At 36.0% G+C, this 24252-nt stretch overlaps 1 protein-coding gene across 1 annotated transcript in view; it reads right to left on the reverse strand.

The window, feature by feature from the left end:
- Positions 1–6244: 6244 nt before the first annotated feature.
- The window catches only part of TRDN (triadin), a 46387-nt gene continuing 28379 nt past the window's right edge, over positions 6245–24252 (reverse strand). The window contains exons 2-4 of the mRNA XM_037391775.1: positions 21356–21565; positions 8149–8286; positions 6245–6294 (exon numbers count right to left, since the gene is read on the reverse strand). Of these exons, the coding sequence (XP_037247672.1) occupies positions 6245–6294; positions 8149–8286; positions 21356–21565 (398 nt within the window). The remainder of the gene's footprint in view (positions 6295–8148; positions 8287–21355; positions 21566–24252) is intronic.

Here is a 24252-nt window from a genome sequence, read left to right on the forward strand (position 1 = left end):
CTATGGTATTCTGAATTTATTTTCTCAAGACCATTTCCAATTTTTTGGTTGAACATCATTTTCTGAACATGAATATTACCTCCAGAAAACCTACTTTATTTTTCCAGGTTTGTTACTGTATAACAAAAGAACTTCTAAATGATAAAAAGATGATGTTCTAATTTCAGTATTCTGCCCAGAAATAAAGTTAGTTGTCATGTTAGCTAGCAATGTAGTTTTTTTCAGGTATTTATGTGGCATAAACTCTAGTAATAACAAATGATTATTTATATATAACTTACAGTTATTTTAAACTTTAGAAGACTTTTTAACTAAAGAACTTTAAGTCTAAGAATCTTAATAAATTACCTGCTGGCATTTTAAACATCCTAATGTACTGTGGTAGTCATCAGCTACCCTATAAGGGTGCACTTGTCTCTTAGGTTCTGTGTCATTTCTGCCAGTCCCATGCTACATCTGAGATACCTTGTGGTATCTCAAATGGCACTAATCAGCTAAGTTAATTAATCTGAATCCTGCTCAATATGTTTCTAGTGTGGGAAAAGGTTGTTGCTTGAAGATTAATTAGTTAAAAGTAAAACTTCCTAACATATACACTACTTCTTCAAGATAACATATGAGTGGGACTAATTGCTATTTAACTAATCATGTGGGAATTTGGGGAAAAAAAGTCTCTTTGTCAAAACCTTGCTAAAAAACTGACCTGGTTCCAGCAATTTACTGCCATGGTGGTTTTGCTTGCTAACATTAATGTACATACTCCGTAGCCTTGGGCTCCTAGAAAGCAGTAGGTGGATTAGAGCCATGCAAGAAATGTGTCCCTGTTCAGTTCATTGACACCATGACTCGGGAAGTCCCTGACTGGGCCAAATGTCTGGAGTGTGGAGAAATGTTTTGGGAAATTATCGCTATATTTTCAAAAGTTCTGGCACCCTTCCTCAGGCATTTGCACGGGTCATTCTTGGGCAGCAATAAGGACTTCTGTCCCACCCACTGGGTTGTCTGGACTTTTAGTCTGATCATACATAACTATTGTTACGTACTTAACAGATAAACACAGTCAGACACATATTATAAATTGCAGATCTAAAACCTTATGTTTTTCCCTACCCTGTCTGAATACCCAAAAGAGTTCTTTTTAGGCTTATATACGCCATAATATCAAAACCACTTTAAATCCAAATTAGCAAATCCCCTACCAGTCTTCTCCAAGCTGGTTGTTCCTACCTCTCCCCTTTCCCAGGCAAAACTGTTGTAGTCATTTGCTTGATCACTATTATAAAGAGATGTAGGAAATTATCTGGTCTGAGAAACTTTCCTTTTGCAAGTATTTTGTTTGTTGTTAGCACAGGTTAATACCCAAGTCTGAACAAACAAATAGTTTGTGCTGTATAAATTTTCTTAACCTTGGTGTGGAGAGGGTGTCAATGGGAGTGTCTGGGGGAACTGCACCTTGGCCAGAGCTACTGAGAGTCAGTCAGTGTAACTGACTGTACCCTTAAAAGTTGCCATATCTTTTAAGAAGGCCATGACGTGTATGTCTTCAGCATATTAATAACCAGCCTAATACTCAGATGGCAATATTCTCATTTGAACCAAAGACAGAAAGATAAGGTGCTTTGCTGAAAAGTTAACGTGTAATTAATAACGTTTTTTGCAACCTTTAACAGAAATTTCTGTTGTTTGTGGCTTTGTGTTTTAATCTACGATTTTTAATGTGATTTTTCTAAAAAAAAAATTTATAGCAAAGTAAGGAGAATAGAATTATTTCATATATTATATACATATCTCTAGCTCATACATAGGCTAACTCACAGAAGTTTAGATCACAGAGATAGATCCCTACTTCAAGGAAATTAAATTCTTTTGATTGTTGATACAGGATAATCCTATGCCAATAAAAACCTACTTGGTAATACAGACATGGTTAACAGTGACATGACTGTTCTTTATTTCTTACTCTGCTTTCTAAGTTAATTGTATTTATTGAAATGAAAATTACTTATGTAGCGACTGACTTGTGTGTGTGTCTGTGTGTGAGAGTGTAAGAGAGAGCAAGCAAAAGAGAAAGAAAGAGAGGATTTAATCTAAGCCCAGATATAAAACCAAGGAAGGATATCTTACAAAAAAATTTCCTAAGCTTCACTTTATAAAGTAAAAAAAAAAAAACAAACAAACCCAAATAATTTTGACCTTGGAATCTTTTTCAAAGGTTTCCAACAACTTACTCCTAACACCACATATCAGATTCATGTTTCCCAGCCAGCATGCATCAATTGTTTTGAAGCAGAAGGTGTTACTTTTAACATACAAAAACCACTGCTACATGTGCACAGCTTGTCAGGTGCACCTTGGCTAGCTAAATGTGTAATCCATGTTCAGATCTTAAATTTTTAGTTACCCATATATAAACTGAAGTTCCTGAACAGTTTAGTAACAACATTTTTAACCATGGGTGACAATGCTGATGTGTCTGCACTTGCTTGTATTATTCAGATCATTATTTACAATTTTGTGAACCAGGTTTCTCAGCTCTTTTCCAGACTCACAAATGATGCCAGTAATGTCCACCAAAAAAACCCACACCAAACCCTACGAAAAAGCTTTTTTTTCTACAACAATAATTTCTAGTAAAAAGGACCAGAATATGAGAAAACATACGGATGTCAAATAATTGAATTTATCTCTAAAGTTTAAACTAACCCTGAAAAAATGAACATGATTATCAGTCATAACCATTGTTCTAGCAAGAAATGAAGCCAAACCCATATTAAATCTGCTTGAAACAGTTATTAGGCTTCTCAATACCTTTTGTGAAAATGGTGTTTTAATGTGTTGAGAACATGCATTGTTAAAGACTGCAAAGTCCTCTACAGAATAATCTTTCACTTCCTCCACTGAAGAACACTTTTTTTCTAGACAATGTCAAATTTTCACTCTTTTCCAATTATTAAAGATAAATATTAGTGATAAGACTTGGACTGGAAAAAAATAATTGCAATAAAAAAGGCACTGAAGGGGCATTTTCATCCTTTCTAAAGGATTCTGAAACTGATATTAGTCCTGTTGCATGTGCAAGTCCACTGTCATTACTTATACTTTTATTATCTTTGCTTTCAATTTACATCTCTAAGAAAGTGATCTTTGCTTTCTTTTCTTTGGATTCATAATTGTCATTACACTTTTCTCTTCTTCCTTCATCACTATACAGTGTCCTCGCCACTGCCCTTGAATTTTTTCCCATATGTAGTTGTATTGTGGTACCGGCTATCTTCTTATTTTGTCAGTTACTACATTACATCTTAAAGTAACCTTTGTGCTAACGTTTTAGCATTCATAAAATCTGCTAGTCAACAAAGCAAAGGAGTGAAGGCTTATCCATACACCCAAAAAAAGTTATGGAGGCTTTTCAAAACTCTCAAGACAATTTGTGAATACCACAATAACTGTGGGTTAGATTCAATACAAATACTTAAAAATCAGGCACAGCAACCATACTGCACATTTCCAGAGTGAAATTTGAGAGAGTTTTCTTGTAAATACGTGCAAAAAGTCAAACTGTTTGCATCCTGGAGACAGCAGTAGTGTTCTGTACAATTTCACTGGGTCATTTTTTCATGTAGGATGTTCAAATGCCACAAGCATAAAAGCCATCTAAGGAAAGATCATTCACAAAGCTGTAGATAACAATGCTGCACAGAGTGGAAGGGACCTTGATGCAGAAATTGTCTTTTATATGAAAACAGAGAATAATCCATAACTTATAACTTTGGTTCTCATTTTGTGGATCTAACTACTGATACTCCGTGTAATAATACTGATATTAATTTGTATAGCTGGTCCTGCTTTGGGTCCAGCCCTAACAGCAGCCACATGGGAAAAATCATGGATGCAATGTCTTGTTTCATTTTAGAAAGCTTTTCTTCTGGAGCTCTTATTTCAAGATGACAGACAGGACAGCACACATTAGTTAGGAAAAGCTGCTTCAAAGAGATCTGCACCGTGTGCTCAGAGGAACATGTTGTTTGCGAGAGTGCTACCTGCACAAGCTCGCCTGAGCCCTTGCCTCACCTCCCAGGGCTTTGCCTTCTGTGGTTATGAGCTTTAGCCCTGGAAGTGAATTTCAGTGTGCCTAAGCAGAGGAGCTGTTGACTAGACTTTGCTCTCAGCAAACTTCTATATAGGCTTAGACCCCGGCAATTCAGCTCCTTGCTGCTTAAACAATTTTAAGTCTACAAAGAGAGACACTAACAGCCCTGAGGAGCTCAGGGCTGCCTGTCACTGAGCAGACATGCACAATGATCTGCATTGGCATTACTAAGAGACTGGTGGCTTCAGACCACATATGTTTTATTTCTGTAGCCCAGAAAAAGAGGTGATAAAATCCGGTTGAATCAAGGCCACATCCTAGCTGCCAGGATGAAATGAAGACCTCCAGTCATCTGGAGATGATAACAAGTTATATGAGGATGTTGCTATGTGAAAGCTTATGGCTATATGCAGAAAGGGCCTTAGACCGTTTTCTTCATCAGTTCTAGTCAAGAAACAGCTTTTTGCAGAGGAACAAGTATGGGACTCCTTAACCTCTGAAAGGTGGAGGGAAAGATCTTGAGCACACATTGCAGAAGTGCAAAAGCCCGCTCAAAATCTATTTTACTGACCAGGCAGTTGAAGCATGTTTGAATTTGGGCTTTTTCACATCTGTGTGGCTGAGTTATCCTATAAGATACCAGCTCCAGAGGAATCACCAGGTCCTTGTCCATTTCCTTCGCACCAAAGATAGAAGACACTCTCAGACATACATCTCCAGAGGGTTGTGAGTTTTGAATAGTGAGGAAAACACTTTAAGCTGGCAGTTAGATACTCCGCTCCTTGGACTTTTAGGTCCCAACAATCACCTCCTCACTTCCAACTCAGTAATTTAAGCAGCTTCCAGCCTATTTTGATGGCCTCCCTGAATTCTATTTCTACAGCCTAGTGTCCCAATGCAAAGTGTAAGGCATGAGGATGTCACTGATTTCCAAAGAAGTAGGCATTGCAGTGCTGAGCATGACATTCATAAAGTTCTTATGGATTAAGCCTTCCCAGCAGTGAAGTATCCCCCCAGTACTCCCATCCCAGTCAGCTACACTGGCCCATGGAGACTAGCCACCTTCCACCCACGTACCTGGCCTCTCTGCCAATAATGCACTACGGTTTCATACTCTTTGCACCCACTGTAAAATTAACAATGTATTACTCTTTTTGGAAGAAGAGACAGAGCAATGCTGAACCTTTTGCGATGTTTCCTGATGGAATAAAGAGATGGAATATTTTCCTACACTGTCTGTAAGTTTTCTTCAGTCCTTATGTGAAGGATCATCCCTTCAAGCCTATTAATCCCTTTGATACCCTATTAAGACTGACAAAATGTGTCATAAAATAGAAGCCTGATCCAGTTCCAATTAAATTCAGAGAAAACTGGATTGTAATCTCAGCACCAACTGGGGTGACATATTCTTCAGTATAGGTGTTTACTTATTGAGACTTTGATGGATACAAAATTTAGATCACACAGGGATGGTTACACATCTTGTTACTATCAAGCTTTGCTCAATTTGGAGAAAAAAACACACCTTAGTTTTGAAAGGTTTATAGCCTATCACCAATACATCAAGACTTCTAATACTTTTCATTTTGATTTAACAGAAGTTGAACTTAAGTTTTATGTTTTGGTATAACAGTTTTAGTGTCTGAAAAGATTTATATTATACATCCTACTTGCTTCTCTTGTCTGCTTTAAAAATTCAATGATAACTAATTTTTTTCAGAAGATTCAGAAGTAGTCTTTCTTTTAGGGTTCTGTGTTGGTACAAAGTAAAATATTTTTACAACACCTCACCATTATTTCTCACTAAATGTTCTTTTCCTATTATTATTTCTAAAGATTATTTCTATCCAGACATACACATAACTCACATTGACATTAATAGGAGTCCCACATGTAGGGAAAGGGTACAGATAATATTTCTATAATTCTATTTGTTTTTTATGAACATTTTCCAGGTTTTGTGCATAATAATGAAACAGTCAAGGATTCTTACAGACCAGCAAACTACTGCAAGTATTATTAATTGAGTTTCTTATTTGACGAGTTTGTTAAAGTGCAGCTTACAAGGTTAGTAAACTGACATGTAGCTAATGACAGAACCTATATCACAGATATACTAGTTATTTCTTAAAATGATTGAAATGTATTTGCCCTTTATAATATGGCAACTGACCAACCTTTTTTCCGGGAAGGTTCCACTTCACCTAAACCAAGAGAAAAGGACAAATATCAGAGAAGAGGTATCATCATTAAAAAAAATAATTTTTTTTGTGTTGGCTCATTTTAGTTCAAAAAAAAGAAAGATATACTTTATATGCTAAGTGGCAAGCACTCTATTCTGAGATCTTGGATTTTTCATAAACTATCTCTCCTACCTCAGAGGTTTTGCTGGGTCTAGGGTAGATAAATTCAATGTGCAGTAGTAACCAAGGAAACATCCAAACCTAGCTTTGTCCTTCTGGATGTTAACTTGTCACTACAATTCACAATTTGCTTGATTTTATACATGTTCACATGTTCTAAGGAAAGGCCCAGTGGTTCTGGTTCAGCTCCAAATGATAAAATGCAAATGCAGATTGCCAAGATTGTAAATCTAACAATGCTTCCAGTGAAATCCAAGGCAAAAAATACTCCGTGGAACTATAAGCACTTAGCTGCTGCAGTGTGTTATTCCACCTCCATGTTGGACACGGAATTTAAGGGAGTTATCCTGGATGACTGTGGTGAGTGCAGAGCCTCAGCTGCACTGACTGCAGTGCACACTGGGAAGGGAGTTCACACGCGCTTACTTTTTATGATACAGTGCAGTAAGTTGCCTACTGCCTTTTCACACTCCTGGGAGATATTGATGAAATTCTACTTGGGCCAAAGGCTGGTAGGACTGAGGTTTTCAAACACTTAGTGAGCATTCAGATCTTGAATTTTTGTATGTCAGGTATTTTACGAGCTTTCCTACTTGCATTAACACTTATCAAGTTGAGTATTTGAAAGCTTGCAGGTGCTTTGGAAGCTACGAAATGACAAGAATGAATGCTGTTCAAATTTTAGCAAGCTCTCCATATTTCACCTTTTCTGTTTCTCAGCCATGTGAGAGACTGGCTTTCTTCTAGTTGTAAATGATATCTCTGAATAGCATGCCCAGTTCACAGGCTTATATGTAGCAGTCTATCTATTAATCATATATGCTGCTAATATAAAAAGCTCATGCACACATTTAAAAGGTAGATATTTAATATCTCAAGTTTATGAACAAACAGGTAGAAGTTAGATCCAGTACATATTGCTTTTTAATTATATTCTGGTATAGCCAAATAGAACATGAAATAAACAACTGTGAAATGAAGATGTCACTCCTACACTTATCACTTGTCAAAATGACCAATAGGAAGTGACATGATGATCTACTACTGCTCTGCTCACACCAGGGAACTACTTATTCTACAACAGAACCAAACTTGAAATGTTAGCAACTTGCTTTCATTTATCAAATTATGTCAGGTGAAGAATTTTACTATGATGGCAGAACCATGACTTTTAGTAAACGGAATTATTTGCAATATGCCATCCAAAATCCCCTTAGTTCAGCCAAAATGCTACTTTTTTGTTGTTGCTGTTGTTTCAATATATTGTCCTGTCATCACGCTATCAAATAAAAAACTTCTAAGTTTCTTGATCTACCCTGTATATTTACCAGAGTTCTTTAGATTCTGGCTGATTAAAAGAAAAGAACTATTGCCGTTCTCTGAAGCAATATTCTGATGCATATTTTGGTTGTGGCTTTGAAGTCTTGTATAATTAGTGCTCTTTACTTCAAGATGTACTAATGGTAATATTTAATTCCGACAGCTTTTCTATAATGGTACATTAAACATGAGATGAAAGCTAACAAAGAGACCAATTTACTGATTGGAATAGCCAGTAGATGCTTTATTAGCAACAATGTTCACTTTTCATTTTGTTTGACCTTCTTGTCTGTGAGGTTAAAAGCTGAGTAAGCCAATGTAATGCACGTAAAACAGCAGTTAGAGCAGTTACAGAAGTCTTTACATTGCAAATACCTTCATCACTGTCATCATCATCACTCCATACGATGTCAGACAGTAAAGAAATAAAGCCATAAAGCCAATCAGTGGATTCTTCCAATGTCTCATGAATGATTCTCAGTGGTTCTGTGCTGAGCTTGTTAACAGATCTTCCTGAGTGCAGAGTTTAAAACAAAAGCAGTTTGAAATTAGAAAAAACAAACAACCCCAAACAAAAACAACACAACAAAAACCAACTCCTTCAGTGATTAAAGTTAATCTTCATTTTATACAGGGCTAATTATACTACCTCCTTTAACAGAAACAAAGATTGTGAATGTTAATTTTTATTATTAAAGTGTTTGAGGACAACTCTCCTTCCTGTGCAAGACTGGTATCAATTGAATCCTACTGTACTTAATGTTCGCAGAGTGATTAAGGACCCATTGGATAATTTGGTCTGAGACTGTGCTCACAGGTTCTGGCTCTTAATCTGAGGCTTGGTTGGGCAAAGGATAAACATAGATTTGATTCTACCTAATATTAATCCTTTTAGATATCTTCCCTTCAGCCCAGGTTTTTTTTCTTTCCTCTGGCTTAGGTCCTCTGCCTCTTAATGCAAGTTTAGAATTCACTGCCACTTGTGTCCCACTCCTCATGTCACATGTCCCCTTGAGCTCCTTCTTCTACACAAGTCCTGGCTGAGGAAATTGCTGAGCCCTGGTTTAACCACAGAGACAGGTCATACTGCTGTCATGGAGTACATGTAAAGGATGGTAAGAAGAAAGCTGTGCATACTTGGGCCAAAATAAACCTAAGTCCTAAGTCCAGAAATAAATCTAAGTCCAGAATGAAGGGAAATGCACGTCCAAATTGTGGCACAGAGACAGCTACGTTCAAACATGTACACCTTTGTACCTAGTTCTTCTCTTATTTCAAGTTTCTTTCACATACACTTGTGCACATCTCCATATTTAACTAGTTCTGGTCTTACTGCTTTTACCGTAGGCAAGTAAGGTGGCAAACGAGGAAGTTGTGCGCTCTAATGTGCTCCACCTTCCTGGGACCTGTAATGGAAATGTGGCCCCTGCTCCCCACTGTATCTGCACCCAGGAAGAGCAACCATCAGTGGGTAACAGAAGTATTCCCTTAAAGGCTTTTCCAATTGTGATTTCACCAAGTTTCTCCCTACCCTGTTTATGCTGACATAGTATTTCAGAGGAAATATCCAGCCTCTGACAGGGTATTTCTTTTGACCTTTCTGTCCAGCAGACTTGTATTTTCTTGAAATCTGTGCCAAACACTGCTTAGGAACAGTGACAACTCTTTCAGGCTGTGTTACTGTCCACTGTGCTTGAAACAGCACACACCTTATCCGTGTGAAGGTTTCCCACAAATGTAGACGACTGAAGGTAAATCACAAATACGATTTGAGTCATTGGCCTAGTCTTGTTCTTAGGAGATTCAATAAAAATATATGTACTGAATTTAACAGTATGAAGATGGGAACCATATCTCTGTTTACCACTATCTTTCTGTTTGCAAATATTTTAGTAGAAAATTAAACACAAGTCTCTTCAGAACTACTTCTGGTTGCAGTGTTCTGACTCACAAGCCAAATCTCAGCAGTAATCAGCAGTAGTCTCACATGGACTTGCAGGTTACACAGACAGGCAAAGTGCAGGCTTGAAGCAACTTCTTTGACAGCAGCAGTATGAACAGTTATTTTCTAAAAGTGCTGTAACGAAATATACAAGTAACTTTATTTGAAATATAAATGTATCACTGAATAATCCCTTTTATTTTTAACTAATCAATCTGAAACAAAAAAGACTGGGCTGATTTTCTATTATTTTGATGTCCTTATTGATAATGTAGACCAGAGAAATATTTCGAAGATTGCATTATATAGAGATATGCTACTGAACAATCAGGCACATCAAATAAATTAATTATGTGCCATGATGAAATGACATCATTGCAAAGATATATGCATGATCTCTTCATTTAGTGTACTATTCTGTGCACTATTGTATTCAGAAAGATCGAGTAGTGTAACAGGGAATATTTGCTTTGCTTATCATAAGGCCCTTATTTATTTGCATTGGCCTCATGCACCAAGATGTAGAGATTTTATTTTTTCAACTGATTTGCCGCAAATGCTCAAGTGATTACCAGGAGAATGAATACCTATATTTAGGTTATTAAAAATTAAATCTGCAATCTGACCCCTGATTGCATTTGTACTTTATTCTAATCTAGAAGTGCTAAGGAGTCTGAGTGGGCTAATGGAATGGACATGGCCAGAGGGGTCTTAGCATAACTGAGGTTTTGGTTCTCAAGCAGGGACGGTTTCACTTTGTACAGCTGCCCTGACTTCCACTCCGGCTGTCCACCTACCCTTTACCCACTGGCTGCTTAGGGATGGCTCAGTTGCTTTTACAGCCACAGGCTTTTACAGCCCCAGGGACTACAGCTGTAAACTAAACAATAACTGGTATAAATTGATTTTAATATACTGGTCTATCAAATAGCAGTTCAAGAACAGCTTCACAGGTAGCAGAGCCATCCCCACCAGGCAGGCAGTGGAAATGCTCAGAGAAGAGCAAGATCAAGAGCAGAGGAAATTATTCCAACCACCCCAAGGTAAGCCATCTTTGCTGGTGACTCAGAGCCCCCAACATCGTATCTTGGTCTTTAATTCATAACATCTTCATCGCAAACTATGAAAAGGGATTAGAAATTCTAAGTGTCCAGAGGCAAAATTCTCCATCATGCCTACACTAACAGGCCCAAGCTGCAAATCCTGTTTAACATAGAAAATTTAGAAAAGTCAGTTTAGGGCTGTGTAGAGAACACTTCAGTGGTATTTGCAAAATTAAATTTTGTATACAAACAGATACCATGAGTTCCACTTGCGGTCTGATGCAAGTGACACAGGCCTGGAAAGTTGTCTCCTTGTGCATAGATTTTCTGTTTAACTTCAGTAGTATTTCCTGCATTTTTAAAAAGTAGTGCTAACAGTAATGATGTGACTCAAAACACTTAAGAACACCGCACCAAGTCATACTGAAGCAAAAATTACTGATCAAATCCATGCTTTTAGCTCTCCCCACAACATTGACAATAGCAGCTTCTTCCCCTAGTAGAACAACACACACAAGAAACAAAGGAAATAAAGCAATTCAGGGGGTAACAAGCAGAGAAAGATGTCATTTACCTCACACACATGCAAAGAAAGATAACCATTTCCAGAGGATTTGCATACTCTTGCTTCAAGGGTGAAGCTGAGAGAATGCAAATTTTCATAAGAAACTTTGACCTTGATATTTTGATGTAATTTAGAATACTTTTAAAAATTATTTTCAGATGTCCAGCAAGGGTACAGTATGTTGATTTTTTTTAAATAGTCTTGGATTCAACACATCAAGTCTGTATTAGGTGTCCTCTGTCCGAGTTTTCATTTCTTGGCAGACCTTAGAACACAAATTTTAAAACCAAGTTCACACTGTACTTATCTTGCTAGCATATATTATATATTATGCAACGTATATTTTTAAACTAATCTATAATTATGAACTATAATTAATATATATATATAATATATTGTGCTGGTTATAGAAGGGGCAGGATCTTGAATTAAATTGTAAAGAGCCTTCATGAATACAGAGTGTTTCTCAGATAGATACAGGCTATGAAATTCTGACTTTCACTGAACTTGTAAACAGGGACTAAGCCAATTGTTCCTCTTAGATAATGTAGTAGAAAAATACGTCTGTCGAAGGAGGAAGGAGAGGAAAGGAAGTGAATGCTTACTCATCAGATTAAGCTCAGGGATTAAACATGCAATTAATATTGAAGAATTTTTAATTACATTTAATCACATCTTAAATTCAGATTATCCTATCTAACCAAAGGTACCTGAAAACCAGGTGTTGAATACCTAGTGGTTTCTAGACTCCCTCAAAAGCCAATGCAGAAAGACATACTGTGCAAGGCAAGCCTCTTGCTTTCCTCTGACATCTTTTTAGGGTTATATTAATTAATTTCCAAATATGACCACTCCTTTCCATTGATTAGGAAGGAAAGGAAGCCTGAAAAATTAGCATGGACATGACACCTTATTTTCATATGACTGAGGTATGTAACATGAATCCTATTAGTGGTGTTGTTTCATATTTAAATCCTTATTGTCATTGTACACTTTGGCTAAGCATTTAGATTTGTAACTTTACATTCATAATTAATTCCAGGTCAATATGACTATTCACCTCAATAAATTACTTGCATTCCAAAATAGCACTTATACTACCAGCAATGCTTTGCTATAATATTCTGTTTTGTCATGGTCTGTTATTCCTTGGTAGCATATGAGAGATGTTTTTCAATTCAGTAAAACTTCAGCTCTACTCATGCTGGCACTTTCACTGCCAAAAGAAAAGAGAATTACAATTTTTCTTTTTTTTTTTTTTAATTTTTCCCTAGTAGGAAGTTCAAAATTTTAATTCCAAAACTCTGGCAAATGCTGAATTTTTAGAGTTAAATCTGACAGAGAAAGAATACCAGTCAAATTGAAGGAATTTTTTATACTGCCTTTCAACAAAAGCTTATTGTAGGAAAACTCAGCTGAATTTGGTTGGAGAATATTTAATGCCTGTTGTAGACATCTGCAAGAAAATTTGAAAGCCTGTTTGGATTTTTTTTTACTAAACATATGAAAATTTGGTTAAAATAATCCTTTAGGAAGTAGTATCAGACGTGTTGTAGGTATTAAATACTTCTGAAAACTCTGTATTTTAAAACTGGCTTTCATGATCATTACATCAAAATAAAACTGCTATAATTCTTTAGAGCTCACCAGCATTATTGGTACAAAAACAGAAATTTGATTCAAAATGTGACAAGAATTCTGACCAATTAATTTCTTCAGTTTTGAACTCTCTTTGGCTCACAATTTTAACTCCAATTGATTTGAAAATAGAATTAATATAATAAATATTATTATATTTAAATAATATATTAATATACAAATGTATAAATATAATAAATATAAAGATAAATATTAAATAATAACACACATTTAACACAGCTCTTTGAAATCAACCAATGACGGGCTTCCAAAGTCCTTCAATCAGCACTGGATATGTTCTTGGGACAGAAGATAATTTTCATAAAGTGACAAAGTCACTTCAACTTCAGTAAAACTACAGTTTTTTGCGAAGAGAAGAAACCTTCTATTCTTCAGGACTGATAATGAGTCCTTTAACAGTGCCTATTGGAAACAGGAATTGAATAATTGCATGGTATAATTTTTTGTAGTGCCTCAAGCAAATTTGCTTATGTTTCATGGTCTGTGTCATTTATTCCTGTGAAGTGCACAACAAAAAGTGACTAATTGATTTATCTGTGCAAATCACTTCAGTCATTATTCCAGTCTTAATAACTCTGCCAGGAATGTAGACTCCTATCAATCTTTTTTGCTTGTCAAATAGTTAAATATATACTCAAAATTCGACCTATTTTAATATTTTTTTGTTTTCTTTTTTTAATGAATTGCAGTGAATTACTTAATAGGTGTTGAATTTTCATCAATTACATATTTTGACTCCGGTGAATTGAATGCAATTAAATTACAAACTATGGTAATTATGGTGTAAAGATTGATCTATGAGATAAAATCTAATTCTTGATACTGACAAGGTACAGCTGATGAAGACAGAATTTCTGTCATGTTTGATAAAATACAAAACTGTAACACTAGTTTGTGATAATAAAACATATCCTGGTTTTAGTAAAATATTGCCTTACTAATATAGAAACCTGTATTTTCAAACAAAATTTTATATATTTTTAAAGTTTGTTAGTAGTAGTAGTAGTTTGTTTAACTCTGTGGTCTTCTGAAGAGTACTATCTAACGTATAAATTTCAATAAACACATAAAGTCTTCTGTTATTAATATTCCAGTTTATCAGCATAGGTGTCCTTAGATCTTGTCTTCCTATTTCATAATCTAACATTTTTGTCATACTTACAGCACTAAGCTTCAGGACAAATTGTGGTGTGTATCACTGGATTATAAGTATAAAAACAATAATTTAATTTTGAATTATAAGTATATTGAATTATAAGTATAAAAACAATGCTAAAAAACCCTCAGACTCAACATTACCCAGTAATTTCCATTTTATAGGTACTTAAACTGTAAATGTGAAGACTACAGTCTGCAGTACAAATCTATTTCTAGTATCAGCCTTAGATAATTATACTGAGGTCAAGTCCATAGAGAAATCCTTGCCTGAAAGTGAACAAAAGGCTTTTTACCCAAATTGAGGACAAAGTAGTTACAACTAGAATCTACTTGCCAAAATTTAAAAATAAATTCACTGAACGTCACAAAATATCAAGTAATTTCAGGTACTTTTGATACAGCCATACACATGGACATGAACGCAGTTTTAAGATGGGCTTTACATGTAATTTGTATGACTTGATTAGATACCAGCTGAAAGCTTCTGATTTGATGGGACAGACCCTAATTAGGCAGTGTTTTCTGCAACAGCCAGACATTTTACCTAAAATAATTTGAAGACTTACTTTTTTCTTATTCTAAGGATTCAGTTCTCTGACTGAGAACACAGATATTAACTTCACATTAAAAAGGCAGTGCTGTTAAATATTTGTACAATGGCATTTTTAAAGGGCATTTGCAAGGGCATAATGAGTATCTCTCAGCTTGCCACCATTTCCTGGGAACCTCCTGACAGGGTGCCTCTTGGCTGACAGATCTCTTTCAAGCACGATGTGAAACTCAGTGGGAGGCTCTTGCAATGCTCTTTGCAGTCCTAGCCAGGCAGCCAGGGTTGGGGTTAGCAGGGAAGCAGTGCTGCTGCACCCGAGCACTCCGCTTGTGCCCATGCATTGTTATAGCTGTCCCGCAGACCGCACGCGCACGCGTGTTCAGAACACTGCAGGCAGAACATCTTTACCAGGCGGTAAACAGGGATCATCGCAATGTTGTGCATAGGTGGCTATAGTGGATGGCAACAGGATGAACCCCAGAAAGGCCAATAAAAGAGAGGAAGAAACACCGTTAGCGATAATGAACATCCTCAGCTGTTGCTTGACTAAAGGAAGCAGTTAAGGAGTGAAGTGAGGAGTTACTAAATCTCTGTGGGGCTGCTGTTATGAAGCAGAAATTGGAGCTCATTAAAAAGAAAAACAATATGCTGTAGGTGTGAGATAATACAGTACGAATCAGAGCAATGTAAAAACACGGTTAAATAAGGCACAGGTATTTTCACAAGTTACAGACATATCCTATTGCTGAAAAGAATATATTACATATAGGTCATTATAGCTGAATTACTTTGATTTCTTCAACAGAAAATAACCAAAGAATTACATTACTGCAGTTGTTACTGAAGTGAATTTCCAGGTTTGTTTGTTTGTTTAAAATGAGAAATTTCACAGATCTCATTATGGGCCAGAAATTTGGTTTGTGTTTTGTATTCCATGAAGCACATTTAAGCATGCAAGACTTACTCCTCTTCTCAGACCCTTCCCTATTCATTGAGTCAGTTTCTGAAATTTCAGGTTTTCAACTTCATGACCTCATGAAGTTTGATCTATCACAATTTGTAATCTTGCATATGCTAGACCATTTGGGATGAGCACAGTACTTGTAGTACTACAGTACTTGTTAGATTGTCATTCTTTCCGGTATAAACTAATTTTCTGGGGGTCTGTAACTCAGCTGTGAAATTTTCTGCAGTGTGAAACATGGGAAATCAGATGTTATCTGGGCAGCTCTTCTTTAAACTGCAGTTGGGTTTAAATCCCTTTTATTGTTTTTATCATTATGGAAGAAAGTGAAAAAACTGTTTTGCAGGTTTTGGGTGTATTAGTGTAAGTCTGATATAATTCAATTAAGAATTTAATTAACTTTGAAATGGGGTAACTGTTTCTCATGCTCTGGATTACACCTGTAAATACAGTAAAAATTGTATTTCAAAAGAGTATAGCACTGTTTTGATAAGTTTCAAGGTGAGCATAGTGACAGCCAACATCTTTTTTTTACATCCTACTCCTTTTTTTCTGTGGGAATTTTGCCTCAGTCTTCCCAGGTATGGACAAGTTTTTACCAGGTATTTTGATTTGGTGACACTGTGAAAATCCTCTTGCACTAAAAGACAAAATTATTTGTTCTATGAAGTTTGCTGGTGCTTTGAACTAAGCCAGAAGTTCATTCCTTTTCCTGAAGAAGTTCAAAGGTGTTAACAGTTTTAATACTGTCGGATCTATTGTCTTAAAATACAAGAGTATACACAGGTACACTCTTCTTTTTGCAGTTCTTAAAAATTTCCAGTGAATATAAGCCCAACAGAATGACTACAGTGTGATGACATCCCAGAACAAAAAAGAAAATAAACCTAGTGGAATAGCCTTATTTTGCTGACTTCCACATCTCCTAATGATGAAACAAACTCTGTGCACTTAACAGGTTACAGTTTCATCATGCAGAAGACTGGGAGAAAAAATATCCATGTGTCAGTTAGACAGTATAAGTTGTTTGGAGTCTGTTCTTTGCCTCTGTGTGCCTTTTTTCTCCAAAATGCAGATATTCATATCAATATATGGTTCCTAATTTTTTTGTGTGTGTTTGGTTTTTTTTATTTTTCTCTGCTGGAGAATATGAATAGTCATCCTGACTACCCAGGGCCGGCCAAAAGCTTTCTGTGGCTACAAGATAGCAATAGGAGTGACTACAAGCTGAGGCTTGGAAACCGTGACTTCAGACTGTGTTAGTCAGAAGCTGATGCAGGAGACCCCACAACAGTTTGGGGAGACATTTTGGCATTAACTTAAAAAGAAAAAAGAAAAAAAAAAAAAGCCTTAAAGAAATCATCTGACTGAAATTCCTCCTGCTTCCTGTGGAGCTGAGAGCTCTGCGCCTCCATGCCCTGTTAGCTCCCCGTTCCTGTCACTGACAGGCGTTACCTCCATAGAGAGCTGCCTTTGTTGCAGGTCTCTAAAAAGCCTCTTTATGGTTGAGCAAAATGAATCATCCACAACAAAGAACCTCCTCTTTTTTCTCTTGTGAAAGCAGTTATGATAGAATGGCAAGCTCATTGTGTTCTGTGTATGTTCTGTATTTTCACTTAGATTATTTTGTGGATAGTTTTGGGTTTCATAGACTTGGTGAGGTTTCATTAGATTTGATTTAGTCTGGCCTTTAGGTGACTAGCTAAATCATTATCAATTTACTCTGAAAACTGAACACTCTGGATCTGAATTTAGGGTGGCGTTAATTAGCTGTAATTGGTCACAGAGATGGCAGGGAATTCTGAACACTTTATTAGCCCATTAGCAAACTTGGATTCCTGGGCAATCAATCTTCAGTATTAAAATAATCTTAAATTATTTAGTTACATTTACCAATTGAAATATATAATCCAGTTATGTGTACAAGAAATACATGAAATACATTCATGAATTATGAAGCCAATTAGCAAGGTATATTTTCTAACACAAAGAATGGTAGTAAAACTTTCTAAGCACACATCAAACCAAAATTAATCTTCTGCATTTCTGAAAATACCGAGAATGTATAAGAGATCTTCCAATGCAGTATGCTACTGATTGCATATTCATAGATGCTATGAGATTTGTAGTTTCTTATCTCAAGCTTTTGTAGTCCATGTCACCTTCATACCACATTAGAAATATTTCAGTCGTGTTCATAGTTGTACAATACAACATGATAGGAATGCAAGCTTTCATTTCTTTCCTCAAAGGAATGAACATAACACACTGAAGTGAAACACTGCAAATTTAATTTCCTTCTTCCGGGTATGTAGAACAGGACTGAATCTTTCAGCACTGATCTAAATCTTGTCTCATGCTTTCCTCAAAATCCACTGCCAAAGCTAACTAGCAGATGCCATCTCTGTTCTAACCTCTGAACAAACACACATAACCACCAAGGATGCACAGTTTTACACATGCAACCCATAACACAGTGTCCTTCTGCAACATTTTATGCTATAACCAGCACTTTCTCAGTACTAAAGAGTACTGTAGAATTTACAGTCATCATGTTCTGGCCGCGTAAATTTACAAAAAATATATCTTAAATCTTTCCATGAGTGGAGCTTGAATTCCTGTAATCTAACTTCAGCTATCCAAGTGTTATCCTCCCTCAGTTCAAATATGTTATAGAGAAGGTCCCCCAAAAAGTAATTTACCACATCTCTTTTTGGATGAAACCAAACACCTCTTTTTAATATAGTTACTTCTAGGACATATTTCATCTTACGTAAATTGTCAAAATTCCCTAACTTGATAGTTTACTTCTAAAAGAACATGAAACCATAGTAGTCAAGAAGCAAAATCTATGGGTTGGCAATCTAATCATAGAGGTAACATGAAGTTCATACAGATAAATTGAAGGAATACAGTTCCCAGCCTGGTTTCCTGTGTCAGCCTGCTCCTGTTTTATGCTGCAGTCAGTCCTGTGCAACACAATCACTGCTAGCAGCTCTGCCACAGAGACAGTAATTTCTGGCACAGAAACATAGTGGTAGTGTTTGGTGGGAGGCTGTAGGTCAGAGTCCTCTGTCATCCTGGTATCTGCCCTTCAAAAAGTTGCAGGCCGCTCCTAGGTTACCCCTCAGTTTCCTGTTCTCTAGACTAAGCAAGTTCAGCTCTTAGCTTGCCTTACTCATATGCTATGCATACTTTCTAAACTTGAACTTCATGAAACTTGAGGTAAAGAAATGGGAAAGGAATTGAATGACTTATGAAGGACAAGTGTTATTTAAGGAAAAATACACAATATCCTGTGTTTTATAAATTTAAAAATATACATATTTATAAGAATATAATTTTTTGGCATCTTTCATATACATTTGAAAACTGGGAAATTAATTTTAATCATGCTTGCAAAACTAAACTCACAGTTCTGAAGATAACAAATCACTTTTTTTATGCATGTCTGGTTGTCTAAAGAACAGTATCAAAGCCAGAGAAAATATCACTGGATTTTAGATTTAAGGAGTCACTTAAAAATATGCTCCAAATTCTACTTTCTCTATGAAAAGATGTCATTACCTCCACTGGAGGCAAAGGGCCAAACTGTCAGAGGGTGAAAATCATGCTAGTATCAATAAAGCCAGCCAGGTGGTCCTATGTGAAAATTTCAGCTATTTCCATGGAATTTTTATAAATCAGTGAGTTTAACCTGGAAAAAACAGACTGGGTAGGAACTCAGGAGCTGAAACCCAAGGGTCATGATAAGAGCTATGTAGCCATTGTTATATTTATTTAAATACAGAGAACAGTCTAATAAATCCTAGTCTGAAAGAGCACAGCAGTTCCTTCTCTTAACCCTTTATCATTGAGACCCAATTTAGATGTTGGCTTAATCCTTAGGAACAGAAATATCTTAGGGAAGTAAAAGAAATGAACTCATGAACTCAAAATACTGAACTGTCATTTCTCAGAGATCTCCACAAAATATGAACTCACCCTGCAGATTAAATTTTATATTATTTTATTTCTACAGCCTGGTCTGAAAATGTCAGTTTCCATCAATGCTTGTGGGATTTAAGCTTATTTAACCAATACAACATGAGCATCATATTTCCATCTGCTTAGAAATTTTCCTTCAGTCTCCAGGACAAACACAGTTTCTCATTGCTCAGCATTACGGTGACTAGTATATAAAGTGTGAGCTGACAGCCAGCTCAGGAATTGCTTAGTTTTAAGAGGTTAGTGTCAGTTATGCCCTGGTTCTTGACTGTTCATTGAAAATATATTCAGAAGTTGACTGATTGATCAAGTTAGTACTGAAAATTAAAAGCAGAATATGGTGGTTTCTTTCTCTGGGTTTATATCTGTGTTGTAGCATTAAGTGTGTGGTGCCCAAATTAAAATCTGATATCTGTTTTGGGAGGATCGCTCAAAAGTAACTTTATGTTACTCATGTGACTTCCTTCTGAAAACAAAACAGATGAGAAGCTCAAAATTTAGGAGAGGTTTGTGATAAGTTTTCTCCACATGTGAAGCTTCTGTGTTATCCATTGGCACAGGATTGGCTCGTTTCTTTCAAGATCTGTCTATGTCACAAAATATTTAAAGTAAATCTTGAGGTCAATATTGATAAATAGCAGGACAAGACTCTATGGATTTATCAGTGAACTAGTAAAGTCCAGGAAATTAACTTTGAAACATCAACTCAATTTGTTTTGAATGAAAGAGCTGAACTCTGAATTTCAATTCCTAGTGAATTATTGACACAGATGTGATAGCTTTAGAGCTGGAGTTCTTACTTCAGAAAGAAAAGAACCCTAAACATGCATTTTCTGTTTCACATACATGCTTCCTAGTTATTGCAGGCTGTTTACTTCACAATTTTTTTCTGCCAAAATGGCTTGCTGAATGCTATGCACCCTTTACAAACATAGGTAATTTATTAATTTTCTTTTTCATTATGTATCATTGCCAGATACAATTCATAAAAATCAAGCAGCAGTGAGGTAATTTCTATTCCCAATTCCTCTCTTCCTATTGCTCAACTATAATCACAGTCCTTGTACCACCCACTTAATTTTCATCTTTGTCCTCATTAACCAAGATGCACCCCAGAACTTGGTCTTATTCAGTCAGTTTGCCAAGTCTTCAATTAGGCTAGAATTATTGCCGTATTGAAGGCAATGGTGTGACTTAGCTAATATTAAGAAACTGTTCCTCTGTGCTTATGTTTTTTGAAGCTGAATTTAGGGTTAGAATGTTTAGAAATGATGTTTTACATTTGTTTTTTTGTCATTGAACTGTCTTAGCAGATGTCAGAATACTCAAGGAAGCTATGAAAGACTTTAAAATATGTTTCAGAAAATGTGCATTAGTAATTAATTTCATTGTTCTTGAAATCATTTTATACAGAAATTGCAAAACAGAAATCTGACCATACATGCTCATATACATATTATATCACTATAAACAAAGGCATTTTCCAGGATGAGGATGGGCTGCAAAATGGAGAGATTTAATTATAAAGATATACTAAGTGTAAACTAATATGTTCTGACATTTCTCACAATATCTCCTCTCTTGGTAATCTCAAAAGAGACACTGTGCTGTCTCCAAGAAGGTGAGACACATGCATATTTACATAATACACACTCCTTAATAAATTTTTAAATTTTAATATAAAAGGTGTCAAACAGAATATGTTGAATTTTACCTGCAAAGGCTTTGTAATCCACCAAGTCAAACATTACAATAGCTACTGCTGACCAGGTAACAATCAGAGCAACAACAAGAAGCCATGCTGCTGGTGAGCTGAACGTCGTCACGAGGTCTTCTGTAATTGATTTCTTGCCCACTTTCATGGATGATGAGGGAACAGATCCGTTCTTACCATCTATTATTGTCGTAGTTGTAGACATATGCCCTAGGCAAACAGTCAAAGCAGAGGAAATAGAATGTTACACTTGGAGCCTAAAGTTCAAGAATATGAATGTTTTGAAATTGCTCTGTAATCAGAATAGTTAAACTCAATGTAAATATTGCAGCATTAAAGTCAGGCTTTTGTCCTTCCTTGGAGGATATTTTCCTGAACCGGGGTCACTTTTAGTAAAGTTAATTTGGCAACAAACATGGTGAAATAACCATGACCAGCCTTTTGATTATAATATGACATTTTTTAGTCTGCCATGAATAGCTACAGACCTAGGAGAGTGATTGATGAAAGCATAAAATATTATTACTCTCCAAAGGACTGTCTTGTTATGGGCTGTAGGCCAGATTCTCAGGTGATGTGATTAAGTGTACTGTACTTCCATTGACCGTAATGGAGCTAATGTGTCTATGCCACTCAAGGTTTGGCTGGAATTCTGCTGTCAAGGACACGTATCGATGGCAATAGGAACATATATACTCCATTTCATCTAACAGAAACACAAATTATTTACATGTCCAGTATCGTTACAAGTTGCGAAGAGGCTTGTAACTGATTTTTAAATATCTTTGTGACATTTTTCGCTTAATAAAATAATCTAAGAAACAAGAGTTACAGTGCCAAAACACACTTAATTCCAGAAAGCATAGGTTTGGTACTAGAAAGATGGTAGCAAGGTAAGCATGTACATTAGCTAAGTAAACAGCTGACACATGTTAACTGTTTAACAGACAGTTAACAGTAGTGACTTCATCTACTTCTTCCTGGGGTATTAAAAAATGTTAATTCTGGACACAAACCAAACCTATAGTAGCTGAAGCCTGACCACATTTGAAAGTTCTCAAATTACTCTTCTTCACAAAAGAAAGTGATAACCTAAACAATCTTGGTTGATATTTGGTTTCCAGTATATACAATAACAATAGTAAAAACATTCATAACTCCACAGTAAAAAAAAACATAGAAGAGCATAGTATGTCCACTTAGCTCAATTAACAATATTTGCTTGTATGATACTGTTAAAACATTCAAAGATATGTTACATATGGTCCTGGTTTGGTCGATGATACTAATTCTCCTAAATTAATGTCAGTGATGTCAGGGATCCTCGCCCACACAGAAGTCTGAAATTTCAAGGAATCAGGTGATGCCTGGTTTGCTCATGCCTTGGCTTCTCACCCTGAGATCACTTATCTTCAGTCATAGCTTATAATATCTATAAAGCTGATAATTTTCTAGGATGATGAAGGTAAGGAAAGTTACAGAGCTGCTTTATAGAAAGATAAACAGATTCAGTTTCACTTTTCACATAGAAAATGGCAAATGTGCATTTGGAAACTATCACTAGAGCTGAAGTACCAGGCTGTTGAAGACTTTCAGATATTTGCTATCACAAATATGCGGCCTGTGTTCGAGAATCACTATACTGATATTCTTAAGGAAATAAATGAAGAAAGGATTAGATCCTTAATATTACCCATAGATAAATATATTTATCCCTCTAAAAAGAGATAGCATAATGTCTTCTAATCCTTATGCTAATGAATGCTGAGTTTGTTCCTTTTTCTGTAGGAAGCGAGAGCAATACTCTAATGTGATACTGAAATGACCTTTACGTATCTCACATGTACCAGTAGAACTGGGAACGGACAGTTTCAGTATCAGAGCTTCCCTAACTTTTAATCTGTCAGATCTGTAGAGTGTTGAAATTTGTACCCCTGAACTATTCTACCTTTCTTTTGTTTATTATGTAGTGCATTGCATTTGTGTGTACTTCCCATAGCTCTATCTTTTAAGCTTGCTTCTGCACAAGCACCCTGACACAGATCAGTGCCTTGCTTCTAGCTTGGAAAGCTGCTGTGCTACAGAGCAGAGTTGTATAAGCAGAACAAGATTGGCATATTACATGGGTTTGTTACTTATTTGAAATTTAGTCTTATTTATAGAATGTTTGTTCTGCTTAAGAATAACGTCTATCTACTAGGATAGAATTTATACACTTTTTTTTATAAAACCATCGCTGCTTCAATTTCTCTAAATATAAATTTTAGATAAAACATTTCACAGCATGAGGAAATATCTGCCAAGTGACAAATAACAATAAAGATGAGGTTCCTAAAGTCAAATTCAAAATCAATAGCATTTTGTTATCCTACAGCATACAAAATGCAAGTAATTTGTGCATGCAACAGGTCATAAATGACACTTTATGCATTTTTTCCCCTCAGGGATATCAGTCAGAGTTTATGATGTGTAAGAGAGAATAGAAAGGTACTGTCTCATCTTGACAAATCTGATTAGTACCACAGCATATCTCCAAGGGCATACTAATGACAGATATTTGCACAGTTATAATACAAGCAATTAAAACTATGTGTGTGTATATATCAAGAGTGACATACATATTGCCATCCAAAGGATCATTCCTCTAGGTCTGTTGCTATGTAGAAATAGTTCCTTCCTATTTAGTATGCCTATCTTTTCAATTTCAGACTGCTATGTGCCGCCTTGGGTGAAGAATAGGTTCCAACAACTTGTCAATCTGAGCACTGCTGCAGAGATAAAGCTCAACTATAGTGGAAGGTTATATATCACATACTTTTGGCTGCTGATGTAGCCAGGTCAGATTTCCCCTTCAAAACTTGGTATGTTATATAATAAAATCACCACTGTTACATTCA

This window comes from Falco rusticolus, chromosome 6 (genome assembly GCF_015220075.1).
Source record: "Falco rusticolus isolate bFalRus1 chromosome 6, bFalRus1.pri, whole genome shotgun sequence".
NCBI classification, from domain to species: domain Eukaryota; kingdom Metazoa; phylum Chordata; class Aves; order Falconiformes; family Falconidae; genus Falco; species Falco rusticolus.